We start from the raw sequence: 22379 nt of genomic DNA, 5'->3' as shown, positions 1-22379 counted from the left end.
TTGCCACATCATCTGCACATGCTCTGATGCAGTTTTCCTTCTGGCTCTGGTGGAGGTGTGACAGGTTCAAAGGCAATAATACATGATCTTACGAACTGTTGTCAATAGAGGGTTGTTAGGTAAATTATACAGCTACTAAAATGTAACACTGAATGTGACTTTTTGCATATGCAATCAAGTATTTTGATAATAAAGAAGACCAACATCATCAAAACAGTACCTCTATATCTTGTTCAAAGATTGCAGGTTTTGAGAAACTTTTGAGAAACTATGAGTCTGACTCTGCCCATCACAATGATAAAATGAAGGCATCTCACAGAGACTGTCTTTGATATGAACTGTATTTTACAATTTACCATGGCAATCAAGTGCAGGCATATGTAATCACACTTAAACATGTTTGTCTTCCTGTGTAATATTAACTTATGTTGTGTACCCTGACTGTTGTGAGGACGATTCTCGGATAATGAAAATTTAAATCACCTTTGCACATCATCAAAATCACCTTTTGCATAGTTTTTTTTTTAAACAATAGTCAGATATCAGTTGTGTCATTGGCTATATCTATATGTGTAGTGATAAACCAGTTGGCAATATCAGTTAGAATAAGCAGATAATGTAATAATAAACAAGGGGAACCTCTGCAGTGTTTGTCCTGCCTTCATACATCATATGGCATCAGCTCCAGCACCCAGAATTAGTTCAACTTAAACTATTCAAGGATTTTCTTATTTTTTTATTATTCCTATTCTTATTATTGTTATAAAATTATAATACAATTATTATTATTATTATTATTATTATTATTATTATTATTATTATTATTATTATTATTATTATTATACAGGATAGAAGGACCAAAAAGTAGTTCATCAGTTATATTACTCCTTATTCTGAATGCACAGATATACATGTAACATTACATTGCACTCTATCCAGTATAATGCAGTGCATTAGGTTATCTAATTGATCTCCCTTTGTCTCATTAACATGCTTGAATCAGAGCATCCACACAGTCGGTCTCATGTCCTCTCCAGGCTTCCGTAGACATTCCTTCACTGTCAGTGTGCGGTGACAGACATCGGTGAGCCCTCAAATCAACCTCCAAGTGTCCACCATGGAAGAGATTAATAACTTTGAAGTGGTTCCGTGCACAGAGTCCGACTACCTGAAGCCGTTCAGGGTGCACTACAACCAGGTGAGTTCTTTGTGAGAGGAGGCTGGAGGATGCTGGAGGCTAGCCCAACCCCCCCATTCATTTTGCAGCTAGCAGGCTAGCACAACATGATGGCTGAGCTGACCTTAAACACAAACCGTGACAGCAGCGACTTGCACCGTTTCAGCACGTTTAAGAAAAGCCTGCAGTGACTGGAGTCTTTTCGCTCAGCCCTTTTTAACGGTTTCCCCCTTTGTATTGTAGGTGAACCTGGGGCAGCTAAGCTAACTCTGAGCTAACACGCTAACGATAGCCTGCTGCAGAGCATCACGTTAATGACAGCACATGTTTTGTATTACTGTCAGGTGGTGGAGATGACCAGCTTTACCACAGAAATGCGACAGCACGTGGTGTTTCTCTGTGGATTGTGAGAGCAGGTGATACTTGTTGATCTTAACTGGTTAGTGGGGAAAGGTCGGAGGTCCTCACAGTTCATGCTCCCTCTGGATTAGAGTCATTTCGTATGAAATATTGTTTAAATGGTGTTCAGATCTTCAGCAGAAAACACAAATATTTGATCTTTTCTTAATTATTGCATATTTTTTTAACGTGATTCAAAAGTCTTTCAGTATAATGACATGAAACCCAAATGCATTTTACATCAACTTCTTTTGCTTGTCCCTGCATGATGTGATACATGAACAAGAGGAATCATTAGTGTTATTGTCTTATGAATGTTTGTAATTGTTGGCAGCATTGTGCTTCTATTTTTAAAAACACACCAGAGCATCATACTTTACCTGTCACACTGACAGCTGTTTATTTCTGCAAATGCTGCTTTTCACTTAGAAACCAGTAGGGAATAATTCAGTGTTGTTCCAACGATTAATGGATGGCTGTATTATTTATTTTTTTGTTTGTCTGCATTTGTTGTTTTTTTAAGCTCCTGTAAATGAGCCTTGTGCTCATACCAAGTCAATTTGGAGCAGCTCATGATGTGCATGACAGGCTGTGTGATATGTTCTGGCTTGTTTTCTATCACTGAATTCATTTTTTAGCCACTTCCTTTTAAGTCAGACTTTAAAATCAAAAATTTGCTTTCCAAGAAGAAGTGCAAAGGCACAGTTAAGGAGATACTTCATTTGAAATTATACTTTTTGGTGTAAATCTGCTGTAACTTATGCTTAATGACTGATGGATACAAGAAGTGTTTAAAAGCAACTGATCGTTCAGTAATCTCATTCCCACTGACATGTGTGTCCCTTGGAATCCATTAACTTTTAAGTTCTGGTACTGATGTTTTTGGCTGGTCGCTCACAGGGCATTACTTCGTGGTCATAAGTGTGATGTTTCAGGTTGCAAGTTTCAAGTTTAGACAGCAGTTGTTGTTTTTTTTTTGTTTTTTTTTTGTTCCATCACAAGTACTCTCCTACTTCCTGTGAGACGAGCTCCACCTTTCTCCTGCATGGAGCACACATTGCAAAGGGCTACAGGTCTGGTTTGGAATTCTACGTAGCTATTTCTAATTGCATGGGATTTTTTTTTAAGACATTGTGAATACAAGCATAGACAGCATCCATCCATCCATCTATCCATTCATCTATCCATCCATCCACTCACTCACATTTCCATTTTTAGCCTCTTATTCAGGTCATTGTGATAAATAGGGCGGGCAGAGTGGATCAACAGTGACTGAAATCTCATTTGAAGTGTAAAAGCTGTCAGTCCCCGATTAGTTGTGTCGCTGTTTTCCAGTTAAAAACTGAATGTGTGCATTGGTATTAAAAGGCAGTGAAATTATGACCCCAAAACCTCCCTAATGATTATATTTAGTTGCTTTGTTTGTGTGATTTTTTGTATTAATGCGCTACAATAATAGTCCGGCCGCTGACATAAAAGAAAGTGTGATGACTGTGCGTCCTGATGGTCCCCAGCAAAGTGAGAGATGCTTCCTTACCAAAACACCGGCTGCAGTCCAGGATGAATTTATTTTTAGATTTCAAAATATTTGTGCAGAGTCTTTGTTGCTGAGCTTTTAGAGATGGATTCTGCAAAAGCTGGATGACGACTGTACTGCAAAAGATTTGGTGCTGCTCAATATTAACGCACAGAAACAGCTGAAATACTGACAGGTTGTTGTTGTTTTTTTGACAGTATACAGCATGCCCGTCTAATCACATACAGTCACATTTACAGTTCAAAGAGGCAACTTGAGAGACTCATGTTCCATTTTCAACACGACTGCCCACAGTTACTGTGTGACCAATGGGAAAACCACAACTTGTTTTTTTCTTTCTTCTTTTTAAGAAACTGACATGATTTGAAATGTTTCTTTTTGTCGAGCTGCAAATCAGCTAAAGCACACCATTAGCTGGATATGTAGCTACGGTTTAATTTTTTCTTGCCGTAATTACAATAGGCAAAGCCAGTTAATTTGAAAGAGCGCCATTCAGTCACAATGCAGCTGACAGTGCTTAACTAAGAATTACATTAGGAAATGAAAGAAATACATAAAATCAACCAATTATGAATCTTAAGTGATTAAGAATATGAAATACCTTAAAACCTCTCACATTCTCTCTCACGCACATCCTTTTTATTGGATCAACTTTGTACTCTTTTTGTATTTGTATTTGCTATTTGGTGTCTGAAATCGCCCACAAATATCACGTCCTCTAATCAGAGAACGACACATCATTCTCGCAAACAAGGGACTTGATCGATGCATCCAACATGGAAATAATGTATTTCTATGATAATTGGAGTTCTCATTCATCTCCTGGAGGATTTGTGTCCCTCACTGTTCAAAAAAAACTTACAAGGACGATGCTTGCTTTGTCCCAGAAGCAACTGAGTATTAAATAGTTTGTAATTTGCTCCTGCGGTGAGGCAGCATAAAGGATCGTTGACTGGTGAGGTTATAAGTACAGGAGCTCCATTGTAGCGTTGCTTTCGTTGTAATCAGACAACTCAAGTGGCGTTGCACTCGTGTGGAGGGGAACTCAGTCAGGAGGTCGTCCCATTTGGGTTTTACACCTGTGTCGGTGCAGGGGGGGGGGGTTAAGCTCGTCAGGATGGTGGAACAGCGAAACGCAGCAGATGGACAACAAAAGAGTCGAATCCGGACTCTCTCTCTGCCGCGCTCTTTCTTGGTGCTGTCCGGCCTTTTATCCCCCCGTCGTCTCTCGTCTGCGGCTTAGGAGGGGCTGGGGCCGAGCTGGGACTCCTCACAAAGGCTCTCCAATCAGTCTGAGGGAGCATCTCTCCCTTTTATGTCCATTTGGTACATCTGCAGCTCAGCCACTGCTCCCGTACTGAAATCTCCTTACTCTCAGAGACACACACACACACACACCCTACAAGCAGATAATGTCATGTGCAGGAGGCTGTCTGCATCGTTAGTGTTTATTAGTGTTTTGTCCCGTCTCTCCGGCCTCCTCTACAAAGCAGGTGATTGTCCCTCGTTGACTCTGGGAAGCCCCTCTTATCTCGGTCGCCTTACGCTGATGTCGAATCACAAGTTGTGGGGTAATTACCGTCCATTTATGTATTATAATGATCTGAATTATTCATCTGGGATTATTTACTGTGTGTAGCTTTCAGTAAGTGGCCCCTCACTCCTTCAGCGATTACGGGATCTGCGATCATCTTGAAATTCTGATTTACTCGCATGAGTGGTAATTTATCGGCTTGAGCCTGTTTCACAGCAATTAAGTGACTGGCAAGACTTGAATGAGTATATTTACGTGAAGTAGGTGGTGAGAAGATCGTTGGAGTGTAATTTAGGGCCCGGTGGAGCTTCGCTTCGATGAGTCATCTGCCGTCAGTGGAGTTGCATCAATATTGACAAAAATCTATCGCTTGAATGGTTAAATTGAATTATGAATTCCAAGCGGTGATTAAAGGAAAACTAAAGTATGTGATTTATAAACAATCCTCAGCATCCACTGTTTTGTAGGGATAACAGTAATGGAGAATAAATTGCATTGTTTTTAAATGATGATAGACACAGTTAACAAGGATGGAACTGTCCACGTGTGAAAAGTACCCAAGAGGCTCTGTTTTACCAAAGTAATCAAAGAAACACACGATTAAAGACAGATTGAAATTCTTCATGGGCAGTAGTGGTTATATATTATTAATTAGTAAAAGCAGGGTGTTCCTAAACATCCCAAATGTGGAGTGCGTATACGTACTTGTACTGGGTTATTCACTTCCATTGCTTATAGCGAGCGCCTTTAATGAATAGATGAAGTGCTTTAATGGCACGCCTGATGTCAAAGCATACGTATGTCTGAAACTGAAGAGACTCTGACATGTGCCGTGTGTAGATCTGGATCGAGGACACAATCACTCGACGTGTGCTCAAAGGGTGCATCCTTGAGACGGCGCCCGCTCATCCAGGCTCTTTCACGCGGCGTATTATCGTCGCTGCTGGACGGTGAACTCACGCAGGTGCAGGTGCTTTTATTATTGTCACTTGTAAAACACTATTGACCATGAGTTCACTGGATGTAATGCGCATATTATAGCTCTGGAGTCTTTGTTGTGGCTGGTGAGAAGAGAGTTGAAGGTAAATTCAGGAGAGCGAGAGGAGAAAAAAAAAAATCCCCCAAAAATGGAGAGCACATGTTGAGATTCAATGAGTGCTATTATATTTGAGGATGGTGGTTGATTTTTTTTTTTTCTCTCCTCCTGCTGCAGCTGCCAGCTTTATAGTATAGCCAGTGCAGGAGGTGTGTGTAATGGTTATTAGACTTTAAGCACCTAAAAGATCAAGACCATACATCCCTCCATACAATAGCCTTTCACGCGGGAGCCCGTCAATTCTGATGCCCAAAGCCAGAGGGACCACATTAATTTCAAGGTCCTGCGTCGCCTGCCTGCCCTGGCTTCCCTTCCTCTCTCTCTGTCTGCCTCTCCCTCTCTCTCTCTCTCTCTCTCTCCCCATGGGCTAATCTCTCTGTCGTAATCCATGTCGGCCATGATTCTCCATCTCCCCTGGGCCATTCAAGCTGTCCCCACCCCCCCGCTCTCAGCAAGTGGCCCGAGTAATGAGGGGAACCCCACCATCTGTGTGAGCGCTGACAGGATACTTGTCTGTGTGTCTGTGTGTGTGTGTGGACACATTCACACTAAGTGGTTTTACCTCGTACAGTGCGTGGTTTTTGGAAGAGAAGCAAGCAATTTTTTTTTTCCTGTGGTGTTATAAACATCAACGACTGCCAAACTGGTGGTGAGTTGCTGTGAAGACACCAGCCTCTGAACAAGATGGTCACTAGCTCGTGTGCTAGTTTCAAACTTTTTCCACTGATACGGTGGATGACATTAGCATGTATTCTGGGTTTTATTATAAGCAGTAATTGGCTGTGATTGAGTCAGTATGGTTGACCAAATGAAATGGTGAAAGCTATGAGACTTAGATCAATATATGTGCTGGAATCGGTGTGAGCGATGGTGCATTACTGTTTAATTCACAACACGACTGGTTTCCTTTTATTTTCACTTTGAGCTGACGTCATTGAGACATTGTTGTCTCAAGTTAATCGGTTATATACAGAACATAAACAACTACTTAATGTTAAACTGTGCAGTCATGAATATTCTCTCTGCAGCTGATGCTTGATCAAACCTTAGAAATCTGTCCTCCAGCAGTCAGTGATCACAGATTTCTTATGAACTTCTTTGTTGTAGTTACTTGGAATTTTCTCTAGAGTATCGACTCAAAACTCACGGATTAGTTTGATGAGGAATTTTAGTTTCTTTTGACTGGAAAGTGGTTTTCACTTCTTCAATGTCTATTGTGTAGTTTAATGGCCAACTTGGTGATGGTCGTTTTACTTTATTACAAACTTGGCTCACATGGCTACGATGCTCTGTTTGTTCTTGGCGCTCCTTTTATATATTTTTTTTTTTTTTTTTGAGTGTTTTTTTTTTCCAAGTACATGCTACCACTTGGCCACATAATTTGATCATTTGGTAGTGTGTCTGTATGCAGATGACAGTTTCAATTATCCTACGATGTGCTCCAGAGACTAGATTACATCATTTTATCATTTTTAGAATTTCACAGAAGTTCTTGCCTTATTTTTTGTTGCGCTCTTCCGCCAACACAGTTGTTTAGATACGTTTCCTTGTAGATTGCGAATGGCGACGCAGTGCACGGTGAATGTGCACGCTTCGCTCATCTTTTACCTGTGCAGATACCCTCCCAGTTACCTGTGCCGGGTTCAGTGGCAGGAAAAATGATCTCCCTCATGTATTATTCAGTAAGCAGTCTTTACAAAGCAGAGAGCCACGTGAGCCTGCCTCTGTCACGACAAATGATTTATCACACGCACACACACACACACGCCTTCACACTGGTTTTGCTTTCACCAAGTAAAAAGTGAAAAGGGCGCTGCTGGCTTGACCTCATGCAGGAATGGTGGTGTGTATGATAGATGCACACTTTGCTGACAGGAAGTTTTTTTTTTGTGAGTAATTAACAGCCGAAGACTGTCAGCAGTGCAGCCGGAGCATGCTGCGTGAAAACGACGCTGGTAGTGCTTTCTAGTATCTTCTCCTCTCAAGTTTTTCCAGTTTTATTTCACCTTCATAACATTCATGCAAACCTTTCAAAGTAAATGATCATCTTTGTAAATTAGGACTTTGAAATGTTTTATTGTCTTTATTTTATTTTGAAAGCTGCCTCTCAAAATGATTTATTCCATTATAAATTCTTTGAGAAGTTATACAAGCCTCTCAGAATATTCAATGTATTTTCTTATGATGTTCACTGTAGATACTGTCTCTAGTGAATGTTCCAATGTTTCTTTTTTTGTTTAGTACGGTAATTTTCAGTTCTTCGTATATCTTGACAGCAGCTGTATCGTAGATTTAGTTAAACTGCCTTTTTTTAAATTCTAGAAACGATGAGAATTCATTGAGCAGCATCAAAAGCACATTTTTAGTAACAAAAATTGTTTAATGAATAACTTTCTCACACTGTGGTAATTAAGTGAAATTAAGAAATCTTCTGAAGCAATTTGAATTAATAGCACTGATTTTTCAGAGGTGAGTACAAACGAGAGGCGGCTTTATTCCAGGTTGATGCTCTACATGAAGACTACAGTATAGGAGCGCCGTAACTGAATGTACACAAATGTTTCATGCTCTCATTTCACCCCTCAACAAGGTAGTTAATGTTGCATGAACAGCATTACGCCAGCTTGGCTTCACATTAAAGTCGTTGGACCATGACCTGTTTGGTCGTGTGCCAGACTTTCAGCCATTTGTGAGATGAGTTTGAAGAGGGTTTTGACTGCTCTGCTGAGTCGTTCGTCTTATCTTTAAATAAGCAAATCAGAAAACACAACATCGACTATAAATACCTCCTGAAATGCTTACTTAACGGATTTGCTGCTATTTTTATTATCATTACTGTAATTTCAAACTTTAAGTAAAAAAAAAATTGATTTTAAAGACCCACTATGTGAAGTGATCGGTGCATTTCCTTACCTTTCTGATGTACTCATATAATTTCTGATATAAGTGATGAATGAGGAACATTTGGAAAAGAAAGAAACTCCCACATCCTCAATAAATTGTGATTGATCTTCTTGAACACATTTGTTTCAGAGAGGAATTTTAAAATGACACATTCAGATATTATGTAGTTTAATTCAATTAATCCAAGTATCTGGCTGTTTGAGCCCAATCCCTGTTCTTGGGAGGCACTGAATTTGCAGCAGAACACTCACACACACACACACACACACACACACACACACACACACACACACACACACACACACACACACACACACACACACAGCTATTGAAGTTGTCACCTCTATGTTTAAAGGAGCTCGTGGGCGGAGAGGAGGTGTAGCCTAAATTTGAATCAAGGCCATATTTCCTCAGGCATTGAAAATGTAGGCCAACTTTACCATATTTATAAAGCAGTGTGGAGAGAGGAGTACTACTGTATACGCCAAACTGACGCGCACGGATGTGGTATCCAAACTGAATATTTAGGAACTAAGTTGTGCGGCTTGTTTTCTATTTTCTTCACTGTGCGCCGTTCCAAAGTGGCATCAACCTTGGCATTGTCACTGCATGGCTCGTTTTTATGAGGTTGTAAACTTCAAACCTTGTAACCCTAAAGGTTGTCGCTAAAAAGACTCTAAACGCCATCTACACACAAAAAAAACTGATTTTACTGATTTTAGGTATAGGGCATCTAATAGAGATTGGTGAGAGCTGAGAGCTCCAGCTTGTTTGCAGTGCAAATGACACCAACACCGCAGGCGTTCACACATCAGTGGACGGTCGGCATTTGGCAGCTTTTTTATTAAGTCGGCGTGAAATGAAGCTATGAATTATTGAGGTTTAATTGGACTGCATGTCCCGACCTGTCATTGCTTTGGTTTGTTCAGCCTGCATGTAAACAGACTGGACTATCAGGACGACTGCTTCATTCTTCCTTCATGCTCTTCTGCAAGATACTCAAGCACGAACCCCACAGTCAGCCATTTTGAAGTCATCTGAAGGCCGTGGTCCTTTCGGTTTTCCTTTTTTTATGAAGGTCGCGCACCAACTTGGCAGTTTGATTGTAATTATGCTGCAGGAAATTCTCTGAAGGAGTATTCAGTTGGACATCCTGTTGATGTGTTGATGTGACCACGGGGCATTGGAACACAACGGCCTCTGTTGTTGATTTGTGTAACTGAAGGACGTGTTTCAGTAGTTGTTATTCAGGAGTCCCTCGCTGCTACTGCAAGCTACGATTAAAGCTGTAGCGTTCTTGAAGAATGAAACCACGAGAATAGAAAAAATAATGAACATAACATTAGAGTAGCTGCTAAAAACTGTTCTCTTTGCAGCAATCATGTTAAGGAGGACGGATGGTGGTCGTGATGCAAACTGTAGTCTCATGTTGTGAAAATAAAGATTCCTTAGTTTATGAATGCTTCTCATTTTTGTCCTCTTTCTTCACAGAATGGCACAAAGAAATCCTGGGACTTCATGCGAACCCATGACAGGTAAAGTGTTAGATACATGACTTATGTGGCACACATAAACGGCGATGCTAAAGCTTGCTGTTTAACTAATTACCCAACATGATGGCAGCACACTGTACAGATGAGGCTTGAACATGAGGCCCTCTGCGGCTGCTTCACATGATAAACGTCTGCAAACATTCACATGCTCACATCAGGAAAACACCAACTGTCTGAAATCTCACTACTGCCACCTCCAGCAAAATATGACATTGCTGAACATTCTGCACACATAAGGACACATTGATTATTTTTGGGATGGTCAGTCGACACAGGCCTTTTTTCCGTGGGAACTGAAGCCGTGTTGTTTTGGCTGTAAATGTCCGAGCTTCACGGGGGGGCAACTGTAAGAGGAACATCACACATCTGTGTCAAAGCCCCAGTTCCTCCCCTCTCAGCGCACTATAATGCCCTGAGGTAGGTCTCAGGTTATTTGAGCCTTCTTCCCTCCTCTACTGACCCCCTCATGAAAAATAGTACCACCAAGAGAAAAACAGTAAAGCTCAAATCCTGTATTTCCGAAAGGAGGAATCCCATGGGAACGTGTAGCTCTTCTCCAGGTGGAAACTCTGCCAAGATGTTATTCCTTCCTTTGCGTGTGCCGAATGGGCCCGGGGTTGTTTTGCATTTTTGTGAAAGTGTGCGTAACATTTTCTTCTCAGCAGGAATCAAGCCGGCCGCTCATTGCTTGGTACCGTTTTAGGAGATCTCGGGGTCAAATGTGAATCGCAGATTTGTGGGAGCCGGGCATCTGGATTTAAAGGCCGGCCAGTGAGACTTGGCTCTGGTTTCTCAAGATAGTGACGTCCCGTTTCCAATCAGCTGGCTATCAGCGTCAGAATATTCATACATGTTGTACAGTCTTTTTCTGGTTGGATAAATCCAAAACATCTCAATTGTCAAATCCGTGCCTTTCACTTCAGGTAGTCAAACACTCCACTGGGATGACAAGCCCCCCCCCCACCTGAAGAGCAGAATTTGCCATGGGATTTGCCATTACCTTCCACTTGGAGGTCTTGACCTTCTCCCCAACGGCCCAACATGCTCCATTAACGGCCACTTATCTGGACAACGCTCCTACCCTTCACATTTATACGCGAAGAGGCCGAGCAGCAGTCTCTTGGCACCTTCAGTGTCTGCAGAGCAACCAAAACACAGAATCCCCAAAACTACAAAAACACATGTTGACTGATTTGTGATCTCCAATGACTTTATTATTTATTTCACTATATGTGTTGAGTGTTTATCTCAAACACTGTTTAGTGAGTTGGGTAAGGATTATTGCAATAAAAAAGTGCCAAAAAATAAAATAAAAGATGCATCGATTAGGTTTGGAGACTCTTTTATTTGAAGGGTGAAAAGGAGGATTAACTAATGGTATTTTATGCTGGACTCATGGAAACCGAAAATAGAAATGGACATTTTCGGTTGTGTCCCGTGTCACGACCTCAGAACTTGGATCATACAGCACTTAACTCGGTTCCTTCCTTGTGGGACCCGGGCCTGTTAATAATATCTCGATGCCAGCAGTCACCTCAGCCGTGCCCTTCATCCAGCTGCCGTAACCCAGTTGTCCCGCCGCTCAGCCAGAAGCCCCGCCGAGAAAGCCTAACCATGCATGAAAAGTCCTGAGTGCCCGTTTAGCTCACTTCTTGGTTTAAGCGAAGCAGAGGAAGAGCTGTAGAAGTGCGTAACAACACTGGGAGACCCGGACCTCTCTGCCACAAGGGACGACTCCCATGCCCGAGGCTCACGTGTCCCACTTTTCATCCAGATCTTCCATATTATCTCCTCCACACTCGGGTTCTACAGCTGTAACATTACCCCGATGAGATTCTCTTCTTCACTCACATCATTTCTGCTTTTTAATGCCCTGAATTTGATCGTGACTCCTTTACAGAAAAGACAGAATTCATTTTATTGTTATTAGTTTTATTGTTGCAGCTCTGTAGTTAGTTATTGAGAACACAGTCCGAATAAGCATCAGTGTATTAAAACAGTTGAGAGATGCAATTTTAATATTTACCCTCCATACCAGCTGCTATTACAGTATCTGCTGTCAAACTAGATCATTTGTAAATGATTAAAAATGTAATCTGATTTATGAATCAGTCAGTCGACACTGAACAGATGGCTTGTTTTAAATTTTGAATGATTTTCACTTGTTTTATTTCCCTTGGGGAAATGACTTCTCCTCGCCCTTGACCCCTAAACTCGAGGCCACTGCTGACCAAACCAGTTAATTAAGATTAGTAAGTAAAGATGACAAAAATCTTGCTGAGGGTTTGATCAACCTAATATTTTAAAGTTGTAAAATCTCATTTGAAGTTGGAGTAAAGATGGAAATGGTCTTTTATTGATATCAGTGATTGTGACACATAAGAATCTAAGCTGTTTTGACTAAATCAAAATGTTCAGTCAACTAATATTTTTGAACTAGCACTGTTATCTTCAATTTTATTTTTTATTTCTTCTAATTGATTCAAACCAAATGGTTGTTCAGACTTCAAATCAGTTTAAGGATTCAAAGAAGAGAAGTAGGATTTCAATGAAATGTGTTGATGAACGACTGAGGAAACATGGAAAAGTTGGTGTTCAACAGTTAGATCACATCCTATTTGCAAAAATGAGTCTCCTAGACTGACAGAGCAGCCAGTCCGAGATCCTCCTCCTCCTCCACCACACAAGTCACAATGCAATTAAGAAACTGTTGGTGAAAAGTCGATTGTCTCTAAGAGGATTATTGAAAACGATGCTCCATGGTGGAGTGTGGGACCTGAATTTTAACATGATTCCATTAAGTGTGACAGTCCAGATAAAATAGCCCTGCTGACACCATCATGTTTTTGAAATATGTGGAGCCGCATATATGTTTGATAAGGCTGAAAACCCGAGCTTCCATCAGGATCCGTCCGACGGCTGCAGCCAGACTTTGTAACAGCAATCTCCTTGTTCCCTTTTACCATGGGAAAGACAGGGCAGGGCTTCCTGCCGCCTCAGACGCATCCGCTTTCCCAACACAGAGCCGGGGCCTCCAGTCTCCACAGCAGTCACACACACACACACACACACACACACACACACACACACACACACACACACACACACACACAGCAGTGACCCACCTGTGCATATACAGCTTAATGGGTGCCAGCGGCAAATCATATCACACTGACCTTCCTCCGTTATCTCCATATCCGGCTTGTTCAGAGTCGTGAATATCTACAATTATGTGACCCTCTTAGTTTCGGAAATTGTTCATTTAAGCAGTGTTTTATTTTTAGTCATTTGAGTGTCATTTTATTTTTAGTCCTTCGCGACAGGAAATGTCGAATACAAAGACGCTCGGTGACGCACTGTGTTGTTATTGGGCGATGTTCTGGAGTTAGCAGTGAAATCTGTGCAGTCATCCTAAAATGGTTTTCCCCTTTTGTTTTCTGCTCAATGCGTTTTTAAATGGCGGTGTTCAAACTGTCAGTCTTTCCTCACAAGATGTTAAAATTAACAGCCTCGCAAAGATTCTAAGATTAAAGATCTTCAATGTTTCAGGAGCAAAATAAAAGATGTGACTTGTTCAGCTGGTTCAGACGGATGGATGGATGGAGAGTCGACTGTGACAGATGTCTGCTCATGTCTATCCCGTATTGATCCTGTGTCTCCTCCTCCTCCTCTCCTCAGTGTATCCGTGCTGATCTTCAACACCACCTCACACTGTTTTGTCCTCGTCAAGCAGTTCCGTCCAGGTTGGTTCACATTTTCCGAGCAGCGGCCCAGCGCCGCTTTTAACACAGTTTACACGTTTTTCCCTCTTGTCACCGCCGTCGATCTAGATTGTTGCACTTCCTCTGGGCACTTTCTCTGCCAGAACAGTGCGTTACGGGCCCTATTTGTTCAACTGGATCTTAGCAACAATGCGGACTCATAAATAGACTGTAAGAGGCCCCATTACAAAGCAGCCTAACCTCCTTTGTTAAAAGTCGCCAGGGACTGTCCCACATCGCCGTGTGCTAAATTCAAGGAAGTCTGGGCATTGATTTCTTTTTTTCCTGCCTTTACTTATTGCCATTGTCAAAGAACGTCTCTTATCTGAAAGAAATCAGTTTGTGCACAGCTACAATGAGATTTGATTTAAAAAAATGAACCCCGCCGCTGATATTTTTATCAGTAACGATAATATATTCATTGTTGGTTTTGTGAAATGCGTGGAAACGGAGCCGATAGTCCTAAAGAATCACTGACTCTTGGGGTCTGCTCTTTTCACCCAGCCATGTAATGCTCTTGTCGTCTCTTGCGCTGCTAGCCGTGTACATGTGCGAGTGGGAAAAGGCGAAGACGCAGCCGCCTCAGTCAGCGGAGAAGCCCGAGGAGGGCGCCGCCGAGGCCGCGGCCGCCGAGGCTCAGGAGGGCCAGCAGCCGGCCCCGGAGGGGGACAGCTCTTCCCAGTGGCCCCCGGCGTCGGCGGGCGTCACCTACGAGCTCTGCGCCGGCCTGGTGGACAAACCCGACCTCTCGCTGGAGGAGATCGCTCGGCAGGAGGTGCTGGAGGAGTGCGGCTACGACGTACCCGCTTCCAAGCTGAAGAGGATCACCTCCTACCGGTCAGTAGCTCCTCGCACGGCGTCCGCTGGGGTCGCTCTTGTTCGGAGGTTGAAATTTGTGACACTTGCCGTCGCCGTCTTTCAGCTCAGCCCCTTCGTCTCATCGCTACACGGTTTTTCATTATCTTCTATAAATCTGCTTCATCACTCCCACTGGATTTTCTCGTCCCCGAACAATTAAGGGACACAACTCCTCCTGTCCTATTTTCTGTGATTTTCATTTATAATTTCTGAGCTTCTTTGAAATACTCAGAATACACAGAAATAACTGATATTTGTTTGTGAATGAATCGCAAGGAGGCAAAATCTCTGCCCTCATTCTCAGTCTTTCTTTTTTTTTTTTTCACCCAGACTTTTTCCTTGTACGTAAAAGCTACCACAACGACTCCATTCTTAGTTTGCTTAGTTTATTTTCTCAAGGTAGTGGTGGCTTAGTAGATGACATCCAAGATAATAGTATTCTTGTGTGTTGAGTTGCGTGGCAGCAGCCTTCACCTCTGATTCACTGGAGAGTGACATTCTGCAGTCCAGCTCACAACCATACCTCCGTTTAGCTGCTAATAATGTCATTACTGTGAAACTGCACCGTCAGTGTTAAACAGGAGGAATTTTATATATTGATTTGAAAGAAAGTGGTGCATGAAAGTAAAACTAGTATTACTATGAAGAGTAGTTTCAATTCTGCATCTGCCAAGGAGTTATTATGAAAATGGCTGATGTCTTATGTTACTTGCAGTTCAAGTACCTGATGGTAATTCTAAAAACGCAATATAAAGTGTGTGATGTTTGCTGTTGATGAATCTTTCTGCTAATATTCCTAAGACGTTCTGAAATAAACTGCAGGTTATGTAAGTGAGCCCGAGCCAGCCTTCAGTCAGACCATCTGTCTCCGTCAGCTTGATGTTCGCCATCTAGATTTTGACGGAGGCGCTGAAAGAGCCGGGAGACGGCGCGTCCCCCATCGCCCCGCGGCAGCTGGACGGCTCTGACTGACGGCTCTCATAAGCACGCTTTTGATTCAGACTCGGGCACGCCGCTCCGCTTTGTTGGTGTCGTCTGCGTCCTTTGTTATGTGTGGGCTGCTCATATTGTGCAGATAGGTATCACCTTAACCCCCATAACACCTATGAGGGTGTTTCTGAGGTGCCGAACCTGCTAATGGAAGGCAGCTCCAGGGCAAAGCAGCAGAGAAGGGAAATGAATCCCGTGCCCGCAATCCCCCGTCGCTTGTTTTCAATCTGTCTTTTTCTTCTTTTTCCTCCTCCGCAGGTCAGGCGTCGGCGTAACGGGCGCAAAGCAGACCATGTTCTACGCCGAGGTGTCGGACGACAACTGCGTGAGCGCGGGCGGAGGCGAGCCGCGGGAGGGCGAGCTGATCGAGGTGGTCAAGGTCCCGCTGCACGAGGCCATGACGTTCGCCTACAACGAGCGCATCCCCAAAACCATGGGCGTCATTTTTAGCTTCATCTGGTTCCACAATAACATGTCTCCCAAGTACAAGATCTCCACCAACGTGTAACTAGTCTTATCCAACGCCTCTTTCTATCATTTATTCCAAATTCAATCGAAACACTGGCCCAGCACATCCACTCTGTCCACCGCTCCCCCCCCCCCCCCCCCCCCCGATGGTTCTTCGTCCTGTAATGCCTTCTTTGCTTATCGGTACACGGCGAAAGCGCGCGGCGCCTCGTCCCGTTCCCGACTGGTATCGTTACGTTTTTGTCTGCAGACGTTTTCTTTTTGTTTGTCTTTTCGTTTCATGTGGTCTCACGACTTTTGATTCAAACAAATTTTGCCATAGCTGGTTGTCACTGGCACTTTTTCTCTACTTAATATATATATTTTTTTTATATTCTATGCTGATCATTTAGTTTAGTGTGTCATTTCTTTGAAATGGCTGCATATCACTGATTTCATTTGCCTGCCCTTAATTAAAGGGATACGCCACTGCTTTTTAATGTAATCTTTTTTAACGTCACCTTCAAGAGACAGTATCACCTGAAGAAGACTGAAAAACACTTGTGCACGAAAATTACTTTGACTATCAGTTCAGCGTCGTTACATTTTTTATGTTTCTTTTCATCCAAATTGGCCTCAAGTGCTAAATTGTAGTATTAGTTTCATAATTATTGTAAGTACAGCAAAATGTGACCATTGTTTTTATGGTTAATGTGAAATTTCAAATATATTTTGACTTTCTTACTCAATAAATATTCCAATATTTCAGATGGATGTTTAAATAATTTGCTCACAGAGATTGTGGAATATCCTCAACTTGATGAACACGTATATAATAATAACCAGCATTCATAACCTAGTATTTATTAGTTACATTAGAATTTGTATTCATGATTTTTAGAATTTAGATAAATTCTAAGAGATCTGATGTTACATTATTAGAACAAATCATTATCAGACCCACCTTTTCCATCCATCGGAGTTAAATGGCATTAGGTTACAGTGCTAACCAGCAGTGTACCGCCGCACAGCCTCTGTTTGCTAATATATCAGCGTGATCATGTTTCCTGCACACCATCTTTCCTTTTATGTGTCGGTTCATTTCATCAGCTAATCAAAGATGAATCCACGAAGGTGAAAAAAAAAAAAAACAGTGGCGTATTCCTTTAATCCATGATCCAGTAATGCAAAAACTATGCTAGTCAACTGTGGGGCCTTGTTATGACGGAGGCGTTCGGGCATGCCTCACTTGAGTTCTCTGATCCACAGCCTTTAAGCAATACTTCTCACTGTACCCCAGGTTAAACCCTCACCCCCCCCCGTCACTGAAGACTGCTCTCACTTCGTCTCAAAGTTTTTGGTTTTTTTTTTTAATAAGGGGCAATCACACCAACATATGAGCAGAAAGACTAATTCCCTTCACAGAAGCAGCAGGACCTAATTTCCGTTTTCAGCAAAATCACCATATGCAAGCACAATCCCGATAAAAGAGTTAGCCGGCTAAAGGCACTCGCTTCTGTTCCCGATGGTCTCGTCACATGTAGATTAAGAATATGAGGCGCTGCAGTGGGTTTCTGTCTGTGTCCCGAGCCTGTATCGTAGTAGCGACTGACCCGAAACGTGGAAACTGTTTCCAAGTTTCTCTTTGACTCTTAACGAGGAGTTTATAACCAAGAGAGAAGACACCATAAAAAAATGCACTTCTCTATTTTTATAGTCGATCTTGTGGGCGACATGTTAGGAATCCATTTCGGACACATTAAGAAAAGTTCAGGGCCATGTTTAATCGAACTTAACAACCATCTGAATGATTTGCTTCTGACCATCGTTCACACTCAAACTCGATCTCGACAGCAGCTCTCCAAAATCTCAGGTCTAAATAGGTCGATCTTTTGTCTCGTTCAGGGTGGATCTCTGGATACGATGACGACCAGCATATTAATACATTTTAGGATCATTTACAGCTCGCCTCACAGCAGCAAACAGAGGTTTCTACTGTTCCCAATATTTCTCAGTATTTTTCTTCATCCAGAAAGGGCTGGTACTTCATTTTAATATTTATTAAGTAGAAAGAGACTCCCCCACCCCGTAGTTCTGTTTAAAATATGCAAAAACTAAATGAAAGCCAGTACTTTATCTAAAAACTAATGACCCATCTCATGATTTCGACATTCTCACAGCACAAGAAGCGAACTACACCGACAGATCTCATTCATAGCCTCTGACTTTCTGCTCTCGAAGCCCTGATGATGCAGCTGCAAAACACCTGGAACCAAACGCTTCCAGTGAAAAACCAACAGCTAAAGACCTCATGAATCGCTGTCCGAGTGATGCTGGACTTTAAAGGTGTTTTTGGTATTTTTTCTTTGTATTAATGAGATCAGAATTAGAGTAACGCAACACCATAACCTACAGCTTAATGATGAACACACACAGGTGGATCAACACCTCTCTAAGATAAGTGTGTGTTGTGCTCTGCAGTTTGTCCTCGCTGACTTCCAGAGCACCAACAACTGACAATCAGACGTGAACATCTGCTCACTTTTTTCCCCCCATAAAACGTTTCGATGTGCGTGCTTGTTAACGCTGAAACTCACAGCACTGCTTTTCAAAGACCGAGCGTCATTTTAGGAATTGGGCTGCCTGTTCAAGAGAAAATGCTTTATTTCATTGACAAAACCGAAATAAGTTTTAGTTCTCCCAGAAATCTGGGAATCAACACCGCAAAACTACATAGAGATATACGAACAGCTTTGAAAGCCATACTCATCTCCACCTTTCACCCGCGCTCTCCTTCTGCCACACAAATGCACGATTGTAAATTTAGCTCAAAACGCTCGACTTTTGTTTCATAAGTTGGTTTTAAAGAATGCTAAATTCTCAGGATTAAAGGAGCATACAAACCACGACGACAAAGCATGAAGTTTTGATGCAAACTGTCCGCACAAGCTCAGCATCGGAATCCTCCTGGGAAAATGTGAAAAGCATCTTGGGAAAAACCATGAGGTGGTTTAGTAGTGGTCAGGATGCTCTGCATTTGTCACAATTTGTTTGAATAATATTCCTTAAGCACACTTGACAATGTAATAACAAGCCACTGAAATAACTTCAATGTTTTTCTGTGTAAATTGACGGTTGAGCTCAGTCACTTTCTGCAACTTCTTCTGTTCAAACATCTGGAAAATATCTGAAGGGGGTCAGAGTGGATCTCTGAATCTGTCTGATGGGGAACCTCGCTGAAAGATTTCCAATGGTGCTGACGGTTTTCCATTAAATCTGCTCTTGTCTATTACCGTGGAAAATACATTCCTTTAAGAATGACTCACGACCGGAATGATTTGTTGCCCAATTTCGAAGGTACGGGGTGAACCGCGAGCTATTCAGAGTGGAAGGCAAATGTCAGAAATCTGTGCGTTTTCCCTAAAAAAAAAAAATCACTTTGTCTTTGATTTGGTTCAACTCTAAACAAAAGCCATTTTAAACCTCGAAGGCCAGTCTGTGACTTTGTGCCTGTCTGGAGCGAACCGGCAGTGGAGGAACCTTTCTGTAAACAGTCGGTAAGCTTCCACACCTTAAACCATTATCCAAAAGTCTGGAGCGTTTGAGGACAGGAGCAGCGGCGGCACTCAGAATGTCGTTCGCCAACCAGGAAAGTGGGACGGATCGACTCTTAACGTCTAAAAGCCGTTGCGGCTGAAACTCGGCTGTCGCTAGAGTTCGGTTCAGCTGCAAGTTCAGCAGGTTCGGCCAGTTTCAGTCAATCAGCAGTTAAACTCACACGGTGACCTGCATTTTGTTTTGTATTTACAGTTATTTGTTTTTTGATATACGCTGATCATCATGCATTACGTGCCGAACTGCACATTAAATAGCAAACATATTGAAAGGCTCCATGAAAAGAAGATAAATTGTGCATTTCTCTAACAATCACACACATTTTTGCTGTGCACAATATGAAATCTAAATGCATTTTCTGGCAGTGAACAAACGGAATATCAAGTTAAGTGTGATATTAACAGCGCAGAAACAGTGTGGGAAGGAGCCGGTAACCACAAGGTTAAAGGTCACGCACACCCTCCTGCCCTTCTATTTATAGGATTTTCCTGTGTGAAGGCAACTCCTCACCAAATACGATCACAAACAATTTAAAGAACGGTACTTTTGGTGTTACTTAACGTTCTCTACACTTCTGCTAGTGTTTGACGTGTTGTCGGTGTGACGCAACTCTGCTGGACCACGATCCTTTGCGCTTTTTCACATCATTAAGTGTATTTCATAGACCTCAAGTCATCCAAAACCTTCGCTCATTCGATCGCAACCAGCCTAAAATTGCGCACTGACGTTTTAAAATTGTCCCTGAACGTCTCGCGCCCGTGCACGAGCCCGAGGGCGTCGGCCGCCGCTCCGCTCTTGTCCTCCAAACCAGATCTTAGCATGCTTTCGACAGGTGGGAGCGAGGTTGCAGACTGTGCCTCTGTAAGCCATAAAAAGAAAAAAAAAAAAAGCTCAACTAAACCAAGCAGAACATCTGAGGTGAGTAAACAAGTCCATCGATTCGCTCTTGCCTATGCTGGATTTTAACCATTAGCCAAGCATTTCTACCTCCATCACTCAGGCGCGCGGGAAACAGATCTCGCGTCCGCTCGCTTGCTCGTAAGGCGTCGACATATCGGATTCTCAGCAGCTCCTGACTCAGCGGTTCAATCATCACCACCAGAGTTTTTCTAGCTGTTCCCCCCATGGCTATGCTGTAATCGCTTCTTCAAATGTGATTGTTTTCTGTTTGGTTTTTTTTTTTTTTTTTTTGTTCATGGTTTGTGCACTGTTTGACAATTTCTTACTGTATTTTCTATTATCTGAGCATCATTTCAAGGTGAAAATGATTTTTTTTTTTAAAGGTGCTATGTGTAGTATTCTCTACTTACAGAGGGTGTGATATCTGTGAAATTCTATCTGGATAACCCTGGATGTTCCAGTCCAGACATCGCCACTATTGACCCGATCTATATCCCTCTTTTTCTAAATATCTCGATTGAAAAAAAAGCACTTTTTGATTTTGATATCGGTGGCTTCTGCCTCTCGGATCAGCAGACTGGTAGCTGAATATTGAGAAGCAACATGAAGGAATGATGGCTGCTTTCAGGCAGCTCATAGTGACTCTATGTTGTAGCACTTCTGTTTATTCTATTAGCTCGTGTGACGTTCAGCGAAAATCCTACACATAATACCTTTAAGTGGAGGGATCGTTTTGTGTTCAATGGTGAAGACGTTTTAAAAAAAAAAAGAAAAAAGGTTTACTTGTGAGTTTCTCTTTTCTTTCTCGTGTCTCATGCTGAAATTGTGTTTTTAAACAAAATTTATTTTCTGAATAAAAAGTACAAATATGAACATTGCAAAATTACAAATTTACCATGTATTTTCAGCTTAATTACAAGTGTATACATTGTGGGCAGTGTTTTTAGTAACGTTCCGGTAAGTTAATTTATTACCTACATGTTGAAATATTTAACTTTCAAAAAACATGACACTTGGTACAAACATACAGTATATATTTAAATATGATACTTTGCATGTGCACTAAATGTGTTGGATTAAAACTGCATTAAGTTGAAATAAAATGGGTTTGTTGCCCAAAACGTCTCTTTTTCTTGTCTTGTGATCTTTATCGGATCTCTTCTGTCTGTATGTTTTCACGTGACGTCTCTCGTATTCGTGACGTCTCCCGCACTTCTCCGCTGCTTACACCAATCTGTCAGCGGCCATTATATGCAGCCTGCGCGATGCGTATCGCCGAGATACCGCCAAACCAGATGAGGATCAGGAAACGGGACGACACATTCATGCAAAGAATCCGATAAGCCAAAAGCAAGTGTAAATTCTCCAAACCTGATCTTGATGGGCTTCCTGATAAAAAAAAAAAATATATATATATAAAGCTGGCTTCTCGCTTTCAGCCAGAGGGCAAAATGAAAGCCTGAGTGCAGCGGGGATGATTTTATCAGAGGGGATTCGGCAGAGGTGTGCAGGGAAACAGGAAGAACCTTATCTTTCATGTGGAGTTGTTGTTAGAAATGACACCTTTATGGCTTTCAACAGCTCACTTTCAATTTATTTTCTTTCTTT

The 22379-nt window shown here is 42.1% G+C and overlaps 1 protein-coding gene across 1 annotated transcript; it reads left to right on the top strand.

Annotated features, from left to right (window-relative positions):
- The first annotated feature begins 1032 nt into the window (after positions 1–1032).
- On the top strand, positions 1033–21896 carry nudt14 (nudix (nucleoside diphosphate linked moiety X)-type motif 14). The gene is made up of 5 exons (XM_030110361.1): positions 1033–1198; positions 10139–10182; positions 13879–13943; positions 14501–14798; positions 16068–21896. Exons 1-5 carry the CDS (start codon positions 1118–1120, stop codon positions 16315–16317), a joined length of 738 nt encoding a protein of 245 aa, XP_029966221.1. The 5' UTR covers positions 1033–1117; the 3' UTR covers positions 16318–21896.
- Positions 21897–22379: the final 483 nt, after the last annotated feature.

Source organism: Salarias fasciatus, chromosome 15 (genome assembly GCF_902148845.1).
Source record: "Salarias fasciatus chromosome 15, fSalaFa1.1, whole genome shotgun sequence".
Taxonomy (NCBI): domain Eukaryota; kingdom Metazoa; phylum Chordata; class Actinopteri; order Blenniiformes; family Blenniidae; genus Salarias; species Salarias fasciatus.
This window is presented reverse-complemented; position numbering and strand designations above follow the sequence as displayed.

Bases quoted from the DNA above. Each gene is read 5' to 3' on its own strand.
- nudt14 (XM_030110361.1), top strand. From the start codon at position 1,118: ATGGAAGAGATTAATAACTTTGAAGTGGTTCCGTGCACAGAGTCCGAC. The intron at 10,183-13,878 runs GTAAAGTGTTAG...TCCTCTCCTCAG, and splicing joins TTCATGCGAACCCATGACAG to TGTATCCGTGCTGATCTTCA. The intron at 13,944-14,500 runs GTTGGTTCACAT...TTGCGCTGCTAG, and splicing joins CGTCAAGCAGTTCCGTCCAG to CCGTGTACATGTGCGAGTGG.